Here is a 17,341-nt window from a genome sequence, read left to right on the forward strand (position 1 = left end):
CTTATATTATGTTTCAAAACATTAGTACAGTATGATTACACCTTATATATGTAAATATGTAAAGCACCCTGTGCATTCGTGCTGAGAAGGGTGCTATATAAATTAAGTTTTACTTACTTACTTACTTACTTACACTGTACCCTTTCTAAATGTTTTGTAAATGGTCTATAATGAGTTAATACATCATTTACAATAAGTGTATTATTCAATGACTAACCCTAACCCTGAACTGTGGAATTACAATTCATTAGTTTAGGGAGCTTACAATCAGGAGCCAGTTATCAACACTTTATAAATGCAAAACATAACTCCTAACCTAATGACATGTATGTTCGATTGGATTTTAAATATGACGATTGACTTGGCCAGTCAAGAACTTTCCATTTTATGGCCCTGAAAAAGTCGACCTAGTTGCTATGGCAGTCTGTTTGAACCCATGAGTTTGGAGGCATTAACTTGCTACTCGGGCAAACAAGATGTTTCTGTACATCTCCACAGCATCTCCCTATCCACACTGTCAAAAGCCTTTTCAAAATCTATAAAATTGACATAGACAGGAGAGTTCCATTCGATGGATTGCACAATAATAATCCTGAGGGTGGCTATTTGGTCTCCACAGGATCTACTATTTCTGAAGCCAGCCTAGTTATCCCTCAGTTTCTCATTAACCACCTTCTTAAGCCTCTCCAGTAGAATGTGGTTGAGCACCTTCCCTGGTGTTGAAAGCAGAATTATTTCTCTGTAGTTTTTGCACTCCCTAAGCTCCATAAACTTGGATGTGAGCTTTTTTGTGGTTAAGTAGAGTTCCTTCAGATTGATTTCTCCTGCTGCTTCCTCTGCCTGTTGTGCTAAATCCTTGATGTTCTTCTTTTTTTCCATTCAGACACTATTTTCACTTTATTGTTTGCTGCTTCCTATTCTTTCTGTGCTATGGCCTTTAATGCTCTGGTGTAGTACCTCCTTTCTCCCCTTGGAGTGTTCACTTCCTCCTTTCTCCCCTTGGATTGTTCACTTCCTCCTTTCTCCCCTTGGAGTGTTCACTTCCTCCTTTCTCCCCTTGGAGTGTTCACTTCCTCCTTTCTCCCCTTGGATTGTTCACTTCCTCCTTTCTCCCCTTGGAGTGTTCACTTCCTCCTTTCTCCCCTTGGAGTGTTCACTTCCTCCTTTCTCCCCTTGGATTGTTCACTTCCTCCTTTCTCCCCTTGGAGTGTTCACTTCCTCCTTTCTCCCCTTGGATTGTTCACTTCCTCCTTTCTCCCCTTGGAGTGTTCACTTCCTCCTTTCTCCCCTTGGATTGTTCACTTCCTCCTTTCTCCCCTTGGAGTGTTCACTTCCTCCTTTCTCCCCTTGGAGTGTTCACTTCCTCCTTTCTCCCCTTGGAGTGTTCACTTCCTCCTTTCTCCCCTTGGATTGTTCACTTCCTCCTTTCTCCCCTTGGATTGTTCACTTCCTCCTTTCTCCCCTTGGAGTGTTCACTTCCTCCTTTCTCCCCTTGGAGTGTTCACTTCCTCCTTTCTCCCCTTGGAGTGTTCACTTCCTCCTTTCTCCCCTTGGATTGTTCACTTCCTCCTTTCTCCCCTTGGATTGTTCACTTCCTCCTTTCTCCCCTTGGATTGTTCACTTCCTCCTTTCTCCCCTTGGATTGTTCACTTCCTCCTTTCTCCCCTTGGAGTGTTCACTTCCTCCTTTCTCCCCTTGGAGTGTTCACTTCCTCCTTTCTCCCCTTGGAGTGTTCACTTCCTCCTTTCTCCCCTTGGAGTGTTCACTTCCTCCTTTCTCCCCTTGGAGTGTTCACTTCCTGGTACGTTTCTGTGGATAGCCAGGGTTTGTTGTTTCCTTCCACTTCTTCATGTCTCTTTACATGTGGTTTTCAGACCTTTACATGTGTGCTCCAGTGATCTTTACATGTGTGCTCCAGTGATCTTTACATGTGTGCTCCAGTGATCTTTACATGTGTGCTCCAGTGATCTTTACATGTGTGCTCCAGTGATCTTTACATGTGTGCTCCAGTGATCTTTACATGTGTGCTCCAGTGATCTTTACATGTGTGCTCCAGTGATCTTTACATGTGTGCTCCAGTGATCTTTACATGTGTGCTCCAGTGATCTTTACATGTGTGCTCCAGTGATCTTGGGTTTAAGTTGCAACTGTATTGTTACGTCACATTATTCTAAAATCGAGTAAAATTCTTAGGCTTTGGTTCCTGACATTGCAAATAGACAGGCAATAGGCATAATTCAAGATAACATATATAAATATTTTAAAAAGTGACAATAGTACAGGACATAAGTGACAAATAAGATTATTTACAATTAGCAGTATCTTACAATGTGCAGACCATAAGGCACCAGACCATAAGACCATAAGGCACTAGGCATAACTCAATAAAAAGTGTCAATAGTACAGGACATAAGTGACAGTAGTAAAGTGAATGTGAGCTTAAGCTTAGGTAGTCCATATGCATGGGGTGTGCTTGTGGATGATAGTCAACAGTAGGCTTGTTCATGAGCCTGATGGCCTGGGGGAAGCAGCTGTGGCTTAGGTTAGGGTTAGAGCCTGATGGCCTGGGGGAAGCAGCTGTAGGCTTGTTCATGAGCCTGATGGCCTGGGGGAAGCAGCTGTAGGCTTGTTCATGAGCCTGATGGCCTGGGGGAGGAGCTGTGGCTTATTCATGAGCCTGATGGCCTGGGGGAGGAGCTGTGGCTTGTTCATGAGCCTGATGGCCTGGGGGAGGAGCTGTGGCTTGTTCATGAGCCTGATGGCCTGGGGGAGGAGCTGTGGCTTGTTCATGAGCCTGATGGCCTGGGGGAGGAGCTGTGGCTTGTTCATGAGCCTGATGGCCTGGGGGAGGAGCTGTGGCTTGTTCATGAGCCTGATGGCCTGGGGGAAGCAGCTGTGGCTTAGCATGAGCCTGATGGCCTGGGGGAAGCAGCTGTGGCTATGAGCCTGATGGCCTGGGGGAAGGAGCTGTGGCTATGAGCCTGATGGCCTGGGGGAGGAGCTGTGGCTTGTTCATGAGCCTGATGGCCTGGGGGAGGAGCTGTGGCTTGTTCATGAGCCTGATGGCCTGGGGGAGGAGCTGTGGCTTGTTCATGAGCCTGATGGCCTGGGGGAAGGAGCTGTGGCTATGAGCCTGATGGCCTGGGGGAGGAGCTGTGGCTTAGCCTCTGAGTTTGGGCATTGAGGCTCCAGAAAAGGCTTCGCCTTTTGGACGTCATCCATTCAAACAGACTGTGTTTGGGGTGTTTGGGGTGTTTGGGGTGGCTGGGATCTTTGATGATGCCTATATCCTGAAATTGAATTTGACTCGTCCTTCTCTGGGTTTCGTGCATTTCAATGTCAGCTGGATCCTTGCTGTAACAAGGTGATGGTCAGATCCTTGCTGTAACAAGGTGATGGTCAGATCCTTGCTGTAACAAGGTGATGGTCAGATCCTTGCTGTAACAAGGTGATGGTCAGATCCTTGCTGCAACAAGGTGATGGTCAGATCCTTGCTGTAACAAGGTGATGGTCAGATCCTTGCTGTAACAAGGTGATGGTCAGATCCTTGCTGTAACAAGGTGATGGTCAGATCCTTGCTGTAACAAGGTGATGGTCAGATCCTTGCTGTAACAAGGTGATGGTCAGATCCTTGCTGTAACAAGGTGATGGTCAGATCCTTGCTGTAACAAGGTGATGGTCAGATCCTTGCTGTAACAAGGTGATGGTCAGATCCTTGCTGTAACAAGGTGATGGTCAGATCCTTGCTGTAACAAGGTGATGGTCAGATCCTTGCTGTAACAACGTGATGGTCAGATCCTTGCTGTAACAAGGTGATGGTCAGATCCTTGCTGTAACAACGTGATGGTCAGATCCTTGCTGTAACAAGGTGATGGTCAGATCCAGCATCAGATCCTCTTTTAACTCTGACATCCAGCAGTGAGTGCCTAAACCTTTGGCTAATGCAGATGTGGTCAAAGATGTTCTGTTGTATGGTCAGCAAACACCCAAGTTGCTTTATGGATGTCCTTATGTGGGAAAATCCACCCACCGTTGATCAAGTTGCTACAAACAAGCCGCTACAAATCTTTCGATATGTTTTTCTCCATGAACACAAACACCCTCAATGCTGATACATACTTTTGCCTCGTAGGAGTGGTTTGATTTAAAATCCAAACATTTGGAGTATAGAGCCAAAAGAAGAAACTAATGTTTCACTGTCCCAATACTTACAGAGGGCAATGCATATGTGACAGCAGCTGGTGAGAGAGGGTACAAGTAAGTATGTAAGTTGTTGAAAATCAATGACACACTCCCTAGTCAAGCCAAAACTTTGCAAAACATACATTTGTGACTTTGACTGGTGAACTTGCAAACCACACCACTCGAAGGGGTCAAAAAGTGAAAGTGAAACTTACTGTGTCAACTGATTTGATTTGATTTTTGATTTGATTTGATTAGATTTTTATTAGGAATTTACATAGGATCATTTACGCATCATGACACTAAGTAATGTCCAGAGGATAGCACTTGAAAGCATTATTTAAAACACTTATTTCCAAAGTGGTCCTCGATGGAAACATAAAATGAAATAAAACAAAACATCACACAGCATAAAACGGCATACAGTAAAAACAGCATAAAGACAGCATAAGAACACAGCATAAAAAACACACATTAAAACACAACATGGAAACATAAATGAAACAGAACAAATCGGAATCACCCTCCCTTTCTTAAGGGTGAGCCATTAGTTCTACCCATAAATATGACTTCACTTTTGTTTTAAAGAAGGCTTTGCTTTGGCTTTGCTTAATATGCAGAGGCAGATGGTTCCATAAAGAAATCCCAGTATAGAAAAAGGAGCTTCTTGCTGTTTTAGTTTTGACAAGAGGAACACTGCATGACATAATATAAATTATAATGTATTATAATCATGTATATTTCTCTCCATATCTATGTTACAATTCATATATTCAGGGGCCCGGTTATGAACTATCAAACATATAGTTGAGTTTTAGTTGTTTTACTCGATCCTCTACAGGTAACAGACCAACTTCTTTCATTTCCATGGGTCCTATGTGTGTCCTGGGAGGAGCATTAAGTATATCTAATAATGACATTATTCTGTGCTACCTGCAATTTGTTCTTAATTTTTTTCGGGAAAGTCCGCTATACCATGCGGAGCATGCATAATCAAACTGACACTGTATTAAAGCAGCTACTAAAAGTGTTTTAATCTTAGAATTCATAAATCGAGTATGGCGATATAAAAACTTTAGCAATTTTAGATAAAACTGTAGCTGCAACTTCCTCCCCAGAGACAGATTGGTGGAGAGACCCCTAGGTATTTGACACTTGATTCGATAATACTTCCTTCACACTGTACCTTGATTGTGTTATGTCGTGTATTTCTACTTAAACACACAATAGTATGATAGGGGCCTGTATAAATGCTGTAGGGGAATGTTGTGCAATGTTGTGCAAATAGCCCCCTGAGTGTTGTGCAATGTTGGGCAATAGCCCCCTGACTTGAGGCCATAGTGACATCACAGGGGACGGCCCTCATGACCATCTAGATAAGGTGATAGGCTATGGCCTGTGACTGTATTTACATATTGTGATGAACCAGGGTGAGACCCAAAGATCTATGTAGTATGTATGATCTATGTATGAATATGTAGTATATTTTAAACACACACATACCAGGGCATGCAAGGGCATGATGCCCTCTAACAATGAGGGTTCTATGGCAACCAGATGACCAACAGAGACCTCTGGGGGTTGGGACCCTTATAAACACACACACACACACACACACACACACACACACACACATACACTCTGGCCCCTCCCCTCTTACAAGGGGAACAAAACAAGCAGGCTAGGGGGAGAGCGGCCTCTTTCACCACCCGAGCCAGAGGAGACGTATGTATGTATACATTTGTATGTATGTCTGTGTTGAACTTTGATTAAATCGTCTTAAACACAATAACTGTTCTTTGATTCATAACCAATAAGATAAATACACAACAGTTACTTTTCTTAAGCTTGTATTTAGTCAAGATTGTATTTATCAAATAAACTGGACTCTGTCTTTCCTAAGTGTATCGAAAGTTTGTTGTCAATCAACCAACAACATCTAGTTTTCTTTTTTTTTCATAACACCCAACTTGAAGTTTTAAAGTACCCACTCGATATAATAAACAACAGTTTAACGATCACTAAATACTTATAATTTGTGGATTGGATTCACTGTTCTCGTTTGCCGGAGGCAAGGGAGGGAGGTAAGGGAGACTTGACTTGTAAACATACTTTAGTTTTAGGACGTGTTCAGAAGCAAGGACTGTGTGTTCAACTAATTATGTGTTTTTAGCATGTCGATGTTCTCTCAGCATGTTGTGATGTTATTATAATACAATTTAGACCTTTGTGGCGATGTGCTTTGTTACGGCCAAGCTCCACTATGGCCATCGAGCGTTGTGTCCCATGTGCGTTGCGTCCGGAATTGGGATCAAAGCTTTTGTAATCAATGAAAGGTGCTCCACTGCCTGCGTTGCGCCAGCATTGCATTGCGTCCGATGGCTGCGTCCAAAGTAAAAATTCTGCGAAGTTTGATTTTTGACGGCGAACGCAGACGTCACAATGAGATCAATTGTATATTTACAATTGTATATGTGGCAGCAACTGGTGAACTTGCAAACAACACGCTCACTGGAAGGGGAGAAGAAGAGAAACTTATTGTGACAACAATATCTAATATAACACCAACTTGAAGTTTTAAAGTACCCACTCGATATAATAAACAACAGTTTAACGATCACTAAATACTTGTTTGTAAACATTTGTGGATTGGATTCATTATTCTTGTTTGCCGGAGGCTACCAAGGGAGACTTGACTTGTAAACATACTTTCGTTTTAGCTCGTGTTCAAAAGCAAGGACTGTGTGTTCATTTTGTTATGTGTAGTTATGTGTTTTTAGCATGTCGATGTTCTCTCAGCATGTTGTGATGTTATTAAAATACAGTTTAGACGTTCGTAGCGATGTGTTTTGTTAGGCGCTAGCTGTTAGCAGCGTTCGTAGCTGTGGCTGCGTTTAGAGTCACTTTTCTCCCATTCAGTGTTTGAGGTGTACCAACCATTCAAATACGCCTGTCGTGTTAAAATGTTCTCAAATTTCAATGTATGACACATAATTTGAAAGCTTACAATCTGTAGTTTAAGCACATGTAAAAACTGAAAAATTACTTTGCCTTCTGGTTGCACATTTCACCAGGAGCTGTCACATATTGGTTGTCGGTTATAATTGTATACCCTATTGGTTGTTTTCTGGTGTTGTTTTCTTGTTTTGCTCTGTTTGTAGTCTACTTGATGTATTTTTGATCAGCTGTTGAATCACCACTGCGGTTAATCCACTAGTAGAGATAATACCAGACCGCGAATTGCTATTCACGCGAGTCAGCTGTGAATCACCACAGGTCCTTGACACTTGTTGCAGAAATGGATGACGAACGGCTGATACTTGAGGTAGAAAAAAATATATTTTTATATGCAACAAATGACGGTGGAGCAGGTAGAACGTGACGTTGACGCAACGCTAGGTGGAGCATGGACAACGGGAAGTTGACGCAACGCCAATGGCGAGGTGACGCAACGCTGTAAGTGGAGCTTTGGCGTTAGCCGCTAGCTGTTAGCAGCGTTTGTAGCTGTGGCTGTGGTTAGAGTCACTTTTCTTCCATTCAGTATTTGAAATACACCTGTCGTGTTAAAAAAAAAAAAGATTTCAATGTATGACACATCATTTGAAAGCTTACAATCTGTAGTTTAAGCACAGGTAAAAAACAGAAAAATGACTTTGGTCCTTTGTTCCCTCTTTCACCAGCTGCTGTCACATAATTACACAACGAAACATCCCTGCATCTAATGTATTTTGGATAATGATGAGGTAAGAAATGAATACTTTTTAAGTATATAAAAAGTGAGCCTACTGCTCATGACACTTTATCTTTATAATAAACCGAGAAACAATAAATAAGTAAGTCTCTTGTTAAATATTCCATTTTATTTCCTCAAACAATCCAAGATCCAGTGAAATGTAAAGAATTGAATAGAATATTCCTACTGTTCATATGCATGTCTCAGGGTTAAGCAGGAGAAGAGTTGAGGAATTTTAATATCCCACAACGATTCATCTTCAAACATGCTAATGCGCATACATTTGCATTCTGCATAGCAACATCTCCACTGGCTGATTGGAATGCCTGTCCTGTCCTTGAGACTACAGATACGTCTAAATAAAACACCTTCACCTGACAAGATTACTAATGGAACAAATGCACCAGTCTCAGTCAGCATCCTTGACAACACTGTCACCTGGGATACATTAGTCACAGATTAACATGGAGGTTTGTGTGAAAGCTATTCTTAGACAGAACGGCTTGATTGCAGGTAAAACATGACATTTACATGTATCTTAACTCTGTTTATAAAATCCTGGATAATCTGCCTGAAATTAAAGGTTTGAGACTGTGGTGGTGAAGAGAATGTGTGTGTGTGTGTGTGTGTGTGTGTGTGTGTGTGCGTGCGTGCGTGCGTGCGTGCGTGCGTGCGTGCGTGCGTGCGTGCGTGCGTGCGTCTGTCTCTCTTTGTGCACGTGAGTGAGTGAGGAGCGCAAGATGCTCCTTCACCCAGCTGAGTGTGTGTATGAGGCTTCACCAGGCTGAGTGTGTCTATGAGGCTTCACACAGCTGAGTGTGTCTATGAGGCTTCACCAGGCTGAGTGTGTCTATGAGGCTTCACCAGGCTGAGTGTGTGTATGAGGCTTCACCAGGCTGAGTGTGTCTATGAGGCTTCACACAGCTGAGTGTGTCTATGAGGCTTCACCAGGCTGAGTGTGTGTATGAGGCTTCACCAGGCTGAGTGTGTCTATGAGGCTTCACACAGCTGAGTGTGTCTATGAGGCTTCATCAGGCTGAGTGTGTCTATGAGGCTTCACCAGGCTGAGTGTGTGTATGAGGCTTCACCAGGCTGAGTGTGTCTATGAGGCTTCACCAGGCTGAGTGTGTCTATGAGGCTTCATCAGGCTGAGTGTGTCTATGAGGCTTCACCAGGCTGAGTGTGTCTATGAGGCTTCACACAGCTGAGTGTGTCTATGAGGCTTCACCAGGCTGAGTGTGTCTATGAGGCTTCACACAGCTGAGTGTGTCTATGAGGCTTCACCAGGCTGAGTGTGTCTATGAGGCTTCATCAGGCTGAGTGTGTCTATGAGGCTTCACCAGGCTGAGTGTGTCTATGAGGCTTCACCAGGCTGAGTGTGTGTATGAGGCTTCATCAGGCTGAGTGTGTGTATGAGGCTTCACCAGGCTGAGTGTGTGTATGAGGCTTCACCAGGCTGAGTGTGTGTATGAGGCTTCACCAGGCTGAGTGTGTCTATGAGGCTTCATCAGGCTGAGTGTGTCTATGAGGCTTCACCAGGCTGAGTGTGTGTATGAGGCTTCATCAGGCTGAGTGTGTCTATGAGGCTTCACCAGGCTGAGTGTGTCTATGAGGCTTCACCAGGCTGAGTGTGTCAATGAGGCTTCACCAGGCTGAGTGTGTCTATGAGGCTTCACCAGGCTGAGTGTGTCTATGAGGCTTCACCAGGCTGAGTGTGTCTATGAGGCTTCATCAGGCTGAGTGTGTCTATGAGGCTTCACACAGCTGAGTGTGTCTATGAGGCTTCACCAGGCTGAGTGTGTCAATGAGGCTTCACCAGGCTGAGTGTGTCTATGAGGCTTCACCAGGCTGAGTGTGTCTATGAGGCTTCACCAGGCTGAGTGTGTCTATGAGGCTTCACCAGGCTGAGTGTGTCTATGAGGCTTCACCAGGCTGAGTGTGTATGAGGCTTCATCAGGCTGAGTGTGTCTATGAGGCTTCATCAGGCTGAGTGTGTCTATGAGGCTTCATCAGGCTGAGTGTGTCTATGAGGCTTCATCAGGCTGAGTGTGTCTATGAGGCTTCATCCAGCTGAGTGTGTGTATGAGGCTTCACACAGCTGAGTGTGTGTATGAGGCTTCATCAGGCTGAGTGTGTCTATGAGGCTTCACCAGGCTGAGTGTGTCTATGAGGCTTCATCAGGCTGAGTGTGTCTATGAGGCTTCATCAGGCTGAGTGTGTCTATGAGGCTTCACCAGGCTGAGTGTGTCTATGAGGCTTCATCAGGCTGAGTGTGTCTATGAGGCTTCATCAGGCTGAGTGTGTGTATGAGGCTTCACACAGCTGAGTGTGTCTATGAGGCTTCATCAGGCTGAGTGTGTCTATGAGGCTTCACCAGGCTGAGTGTGTCTATGAGGCTTCACACAGCTGAGTGTGTCTATGAGGCTTCATCAGGCTGAGTGTGTCTATGAGGCTTCATCAGGCTGAGTGTGTGTATGAGGCTTCACCAGGCTGAGTGTGTGTATGAGGCTTCATCAGGCTGAGTGTGTGTATGAGGCTTCACCAGGCTGAGTGTGTCTATGAGGCTTCACCAGGCTGAGTGTGTCTATGAGGCTTCATCAGGCTGAGTGTGTCTATGAGGCTTCATCAGGCTGAGTGTGTGTATGAGGCTTCACACAGCTGAGTGTGTCTATGAGGCTTCATCAGGCTGAGTGTGTCTATGAGGCTTCACCAGGCTGAGTGTGTCTATGAGGCTTCACACAGCTGAGTGTGTCTATGAGGCTTCATCAGGCTGACTGTGTGTATGAGGCTTCACCAGGCTGAGTGTGTCTATGAGGCTTCACCAGGCTGAGTGTGTCTATGAGGCTTCATCAGGCTGAGTGTGTGTATGAGGCTTCACACAGCTGAGTGTGTCTATGAGGCTTCATCAGGCTGAGTGTGTCTATGAGGCTTCACCAGGCTGAGTGTGTCTATGAGGCTTCACACAGCTGAGTGTGTCTATGAGGCTTCATCAGGCTGAGTGTGTCTATGAGGCTTCATCAGGCTGAGTGTGTCTATGAGGCTTCACACAGCTGAGTGTGTCTATGAGGCTTCACCAGGCTGAGTGTGTGTATGAGGCTTCACCAGGCTGAGTGTGTCTATGAGGCTTCACCAGGCTGAGTGTGTCTATGAGGCTTCACCCAGCTGAGTGTGTCTATGAGGCTTCACCAGGCTGAGTGTGTCTATGAGGCTTCACCCAGCTGAGTGTGTCTATGAGGCTTCACCAGGCTGAGTGTGTCTATGAGGCTTCACCCAGCTGAGTGTGTCTATGAGGCTTCACCAGGCTGAGTGTGTCTATGAGGCTTCACCAGGCTGAGTGTGTGTATGAGGCTTCACCAGGCTGAGTGTGTGTATGAGGCTTCATCAGGCTGAGTGTGTCTATGAGGCTTCACACAGCTGAGTGTGTCTATGAGGCTTCATCCAGCTGAGTGTGTCTATGAGGCTTCATCAGGCTGAGTGTGTCTATGAGGCTTCACCAGGCTGAGTGTGTGTATGAGGCTTCATCAGGCTGAGTGTGTCTATGAGGCTTCACCAGGCTGAGTGTGTCTATGAGGCTTCATCAGGCTGAGTGTGTTTATGAGGCTTCATCAGGCTGAGTGTGTGTATGAGGCTTCACCAGGCTGAGTGTGTGTATGAGGCTTCATCAGGCTGAGTGTGTCTATGAGGCTTCACCAGGCTGAGTGTGTCTATGAGGCTTCATCAGGCTGAGTGTGTCTATGAGGCTTCACCAGGCTGAGTGTGTCTATGAGGCTTCACCAGGCTGAGTGTGTGTATGAGGCTTCATCAGGCTGAGTGTGTGTATGAGGCTTCATCAGGCTGAGTGTGTCTATGAGGCTTCATCCAGCCCTGCTGTAGTGTGTTTGACCTGCTGTAGTGTGTTTGACCTGCTGTAGTGTGTTTGACCTGCTGTAGTGCATTCATGTAATTACCCTTATCTCTGATCCCATCCTCTGTTTCATCATTCCTCTCCATTCTAATCCCCTCCCATCATTATCTCCTTCATCATCCCCAATCAGATACTGTGTACATTAACAATTTACACTGCAGGACAGAGCCAGATACAGAGCCAGAGACAGAGCCAGATACAGAGCCAGATACAGAGCCAGATACAGAACCAGAGACAGAGCCAGATACAGAACCAGAGACAGAGCCAGATACAGAGCCAGATACAGAGCCAGATACAGAGCCAGATACAGAGCCAGATACAGAGCCAGAGACAGAGCCAGATACAGGACAGAGCCAGATACAGAGCCAGAGACAGAGCCAGATACAGAGCCAGAGACAGAGCCAGATACAGAGCCAGATACAGAGCCAGAGACAGAGCCAGATACAGAGCCAGAGACAGAGCCAGATACAGAGCCAGATACAGAGACAGATACAGAGCCAGAGACAGAGCCAGAGACAGAGCCAGAGACAGAGCCAGATACAGAACCAGAGACAGAGCCAGAGACAGAGCCAGATACAGAGCCAGATACAGAACCAGAGACAGAGCCAGAGACAGAGCCAGAGACAGAGCCAGAGACAGAGCCAGAGACAGAGCCAGATACAGAGCCAGATACAGAACCAGAGACAGAGCCAGAGACAGAGCCAGAGACAGAGCCAGAGACAGAGCCAGATACAGAACCAGAGACAGAGCCAGAGACAGAGCCAGATGCAGAGCCAGATACAGAGCCAGAGACAGAGACAGATACAGAGATAGAGACAGAGACAGATACAGAGCCAGATACAGAGCCAGATACAGAGCCAGATACAGGACAGAGCCAGATACAGAGCCAGATACAGAGCCAGAGACAGAGCCAGATACAGAGCCAGATACAGGACAGAGCCAGATACAGAGCCAGATACAGAGCCAGATACAGAGCCAGATACAGGACAGAGCCAGATACAGAGCCAGATACAGAGCCAGATACAGAGCCAGATACAGAGCCAGAGACAGAGCCAGATACAGAGCCAGAGACAGAGATAGAGACAGAGCCAGAGACAGAGCCAGATACAGAGCCAGAGACAGAGCCAGAGACAGAGCCAGATACAGAGCCAGAGACAGAGCCAGATACAGAGCCAGAGACAGAGATAGAGACAGAGCCAGATACAGAGACAGATACAGAGCCAGATACGCAACAACGACATTTCTACCGGGGCCGGATGCATTCCTAGATTCCTCCTTCAATGACACTCGTCGCGGGCGCAAAGGTCAACGCGTGTCAGCACTTGAATCTGACAGCACGCAGTCGAATGAGAAGACATCATACTCAGGGCTGTAAAAAGACCAACTTGTTCGTGTTATCTCTTAGAGAAATTGCTGAGAACTGAAATCTATTCAACCGTTTGCCTACCTTTTCATTTGAAGTATTGAAATCCATGTGCTATGGTACAGTGAGGGAAACTGCCCTGGAAAAGAAAAGATAGGAAAATGGAATGAGCCTATTGAATAAAAGACTTAGACATGGTCCTGAGTTAAACATGGTCCTGAGTTAGACATGGTCCTGAGTTAGACATGGTCCTGAGTTAGACATGGTCCTGAGTTAGACATGGTCCTGAGTTGACAGAAGCACGAATCCTCCAAGCAAGCACCAGGGTGACAGAGACATTTCATATCATTTCATATCATTTCATATCATTTCATATCATTTCATATCATTTCATATCATTTCATATCAAAACAAAACTGCTTGCATGGTCTGACTGGTTTCATTATGGTTAGGTCACCCTTAACAGGGATATAGATAACACATGTCCTCTTTCAAACCTTAGGCTGTGCAAAACCCCCATAGAGCAATCTGAGAGAAAACTGGAGTCCATTACATGGTAATGAATAATTAATTAGTAATGGGTGAGAACCTAAAGTATCCTAATAAATGTTTCAATATGGACTCCACTGCTCCCACAGTACCTGACTGTATCTGTTGCCATGTCAGGGTAAAACATGGAACAGTGAGACACCCTAAAAGGAACAGTGAGACACCCTAAAAGCAGCTGAAAACAAGTGGCAGTAGGTGAATAGTACTAGTAGTAGTATAGTATAGTATAGTACTGGTAGTAGTAGTAGTAGTAGTAGTAGTATAGTAGTAGTAGTAGTAGTAGTAGTAGTAGTAGTAGTAGTACTAGTAGTAGTAGTAGTAGTACTAGTAGTAGTACTAGTAGTAGTATGTAGTGTACTACTAGTAGTAGTAGTAGTATAGTAGTAGTAGTAGTAGTATAGTAGTAGTAGTAGTAGTAGTAGTATAGTAGTAGTATGTAGTGTACTAGTAGTAGTAGTAGTAGTAGTAGTAGTAGTATAGTAGTAGTAGTAGTAGTACTAGTAGTAGTACTAGTAGTAGTATGTAGTGTACTAGTAGTAGTAGTAGTAGTAGTATAGTAGTAGTAGTAGTAGTAGTATAGTAGTAGTAGTATAGTAGTAGTATGTAGTGTACTAGTAGTAGTAGTAGTAGTATAGTAGTAGTAGTAGTAGTAGTAGTACTAGTAGTAGTATGTAGTGTACTAGTTGTAGTAGTATAGTATAGTAGTAGTAGTAGTAGTACTAGTAGTAGTATGTAGTGTACTAGTAGTAGTAGTAGTATATTATTATTATTATTATTATTATTATTATTATTATTATTAGTAGTAGTAGTAGTATAGTAGTAGTATGTAGTGTACTAGTAGTAGTAGTAGTAGTAGTAGTATAGTAGTAGTAGTAGTAGTACTAGTAGTAGTATGTAGTGTACTAGTAGTAGTAGTAGTAGTATAGTAGTAGTAGTATAGTAGTAGTATGTAGTGTACTAGTAGTAGTAGTAGTATAGTAGTAGTAGTAGTAGTACTAGTAGTAGTATGTAGTGTACTACTACTAGTAGTAGTAGTATAGTAGTAGTAGTAGTAGTAGTAGTAGTAGTAGTAGTAGTAGTACTAGTAGTAGTATGTAGTGTACTAGTAGTAGTAGTAGTATATTATTATTATTATTATTAGTAGTAGTAGTAGTATAGTAGTAGTGGTAAAGTAGTAGTAGTAGTAGTAGTAGTAGTAGTGGTAGTAGTAATAGTAGTAGTAGTAGTAGTAGTAGTAGTAGTAGTAGTAGTAGAAGTAGTAGTAGTAGTAGTAGTGGTAGTAGTAATAGTAGTAGTAGTAATAGTAATAGTAGTAGTAGTAGTAGTAGTAGTAGTAGTAGTAGTAGTAGTAGAAGTAGTAGTAGTAGTAGTAGTAGTAGTAGTAGTAATAGTAGTAGTTGTTGTAGTAGTATAGTAGTAGTAGTAGTTGTAGTTGTAGTTGTAGTAGTAGTAGTAGTAGTTGTAGTTGTAGTAGTAGTAGTAGTAGTTGTAGTTGTAGTTGTAGTTGTAGTAGTAGTAGTTGTAGTTGTAGTAGTATAGTAGTAGTAGTTGGGATAGAGACAGAAATAGAGCACAGCCTATGGAGATGGGCCATGTCCATTTAACTTGATCAAATGTTATCCACTAATAAATCTGTTTTTAAAACAATACAGAATTAGAACATGTCCATATACAGTGGTGTGCATCACTAGAACACGGTGATGTCGTGTTGAAAGAAGAATCGACAAAAACAAATCATCAGTGAGCAGACGTGACCACATGGTTCCCGGATCATAAAAAATGGGTAGAGATTAAAAAACGATTTGTTTTGACGAATGGGAAAGTCCTCGTAATGTTGCAGAGTGCTGGAGTGTTGCTTACCTCAGTAGGAAGGCCCCCGGCTCTTTGTCTGGAGAGGTCTAGCCATCAAGTAGGGAGGGTGTGCTATGGTCCCACGCGTGGCTGAGGCTCTTCCCTGACCATGGCTGTCCAGGGACGGGTGCCGCTGTCTCCTCCTACCGGTGTCAGAGGCTGGCAGGGTGCTGGAGGTGCTGGAGGTGGCTGTGCCTGTCTCACTCAGGGTGCTGGAGGAGGCTGTGCCTGTCTCACTCAGGGTGCTGGAGGTGGCTGTGCCTGTCTCACTCCTGACGACAGCTGGATGACGAGCTGCTTCAGTACCACGGTTGTCGCTCACGGTCGTCCAGCACACCTAGTATCCTAACTGTGTGAAGGGAGGGTCCCTGTCCATGGAGTCAAGAAGAGTGGTTCCACTGAGACCCTGAGGACCACACGAGCTGTGTGGAAAACAGAGAGCATTTCAATTAGTCTATGTGATTCTTGCACCACCAGAGAAAGAAAAATGGGAGAACAGCAATGGCACTCAGTATTAGCAATGGTGCTTATTGGCATGCTTATATTTAAACCAATAAGGATTTAAGAGACCGATTTCAAGCGTGAAAAGTGTTTGTGTGATGAGTTGACAAAATAACTCTCATGGTTATAAAAGTGATCTAACGATCTGAATTTGACTGAATTTCAGAATGCAGTTCATTGTAGTACAGTGAAAAGTCTCAAGCATTGTGGAGCCCGTATACCAAGCACAAATGATTCGTTGTGTTATAAAAAAAAAACTCAAGACATTCTTCTCGTTAGCACGCCTTTGTTGACACATTACCGCATATTTGCCGACCTGTAGTGGCAAGTGTTGAGTCTGTGATCATTGTTTTAGGAGACTCCTCCTCCGACTCCTTACCCATTTTAACATATCACACGGTATGTCAATCTTGGTCCCCTGCATTCAAGAGTATATTTTACATTTTAATAAAATAAAAAAAAACTTAATTAAACCTAAATACTGTGAAATATTCCATTTGGAACTGAGCAACTCTTCTTGACAGATGTTTTCTGATTCCGTCTTTAAAAATGAATGCCTCCATCTGGTCAACCTAAGTGGAGTTAAGTGCTAAGTACTATACCAGTGGTTCTCAACTGGTCTGGCTTTGGGACCCACATGTTCCCATGGTCATTAATTCATAACCCACTTTTATAAAATTCAAACCAAGCAAATTTATTTCTCAAAAATGGGCTAGTAAACACGCACACAATGTCATCATGACTTTTTTATTTTTGTACATAGAGCACATTACTTTAGCAATAGCAAACGGATCCTGATGAATAAACTGATGAGTATGAACATCACGACTGCGTGCTGCTGATCCTGGTGAATATGAATAAAATGACTCATATTATCATAACTACATGTCTGTGTTTACACACACAATATGATAATCTCTCTGAGTAGGCCTACTAAACGGGCTGTCACTCAACCGGCATTTGGGGAAGCTAATGAGATAATTGGAGATGTGCTTTACTCCTGATTAAGTGTTTCAAAGTCTGGGGTGATGGTCGACAGAGCTACTCTCAGATCATGCTCAGTATCCAACCTGTTCCTCTGCTTTGAGTTGGGCTGGACCAAAGTTGAGAAGCCACTTTCACACAGATAGGCAACGTGACGCTTTCCATGTCGATTCCAAAGTGGTCATGTATCCAGTGATCCAGTGATCACCACGTTTCTCAGGGAAGTAGTCGTGAAACTGAGCTTACCGTTCAGTGAGATGCGCCGTGAGAATTC

General features: G+C 43.9%; 1 protein-coding gene across 1 annotated transcript in view; it reads right to left on the reverse strand.

Moving 5' to 3' along the window:
- sntg1 (syntrophin, gamma 1) overlaps positions 1-13,293 on the reverse strand; it is a gene marked incomplete at both ends in the record, with an annotated part of 41,532 nt that extends 28,239 nt beyond the window's left edge. Inside the window, one exon of the mRNA XM_080546540.1 lies at positions 13,267-13,293. Coding sequence (XP_080402666.1) covers positions 13,267-13,293 — 27 coding nt within the window. The remainder of the gene's footprint in view (positions 1-13,266) is intronic.
- Positions 13,294-17,341: the final 4,048 nt, after the last annotated feature.

The sequence above is a fragment of the Nansenia antarctica genome, assembly GCF_963989245.1.
Source record: "Nansenia antarctica genome assembly, chromosome: 16".
NCBI classification, from domain to species: Eukaryota; Metazoa; Chordata; class Actinopteri; order Argentiniformes; family Microstomatidae; genus Nansenia; species Nansenia antarctica.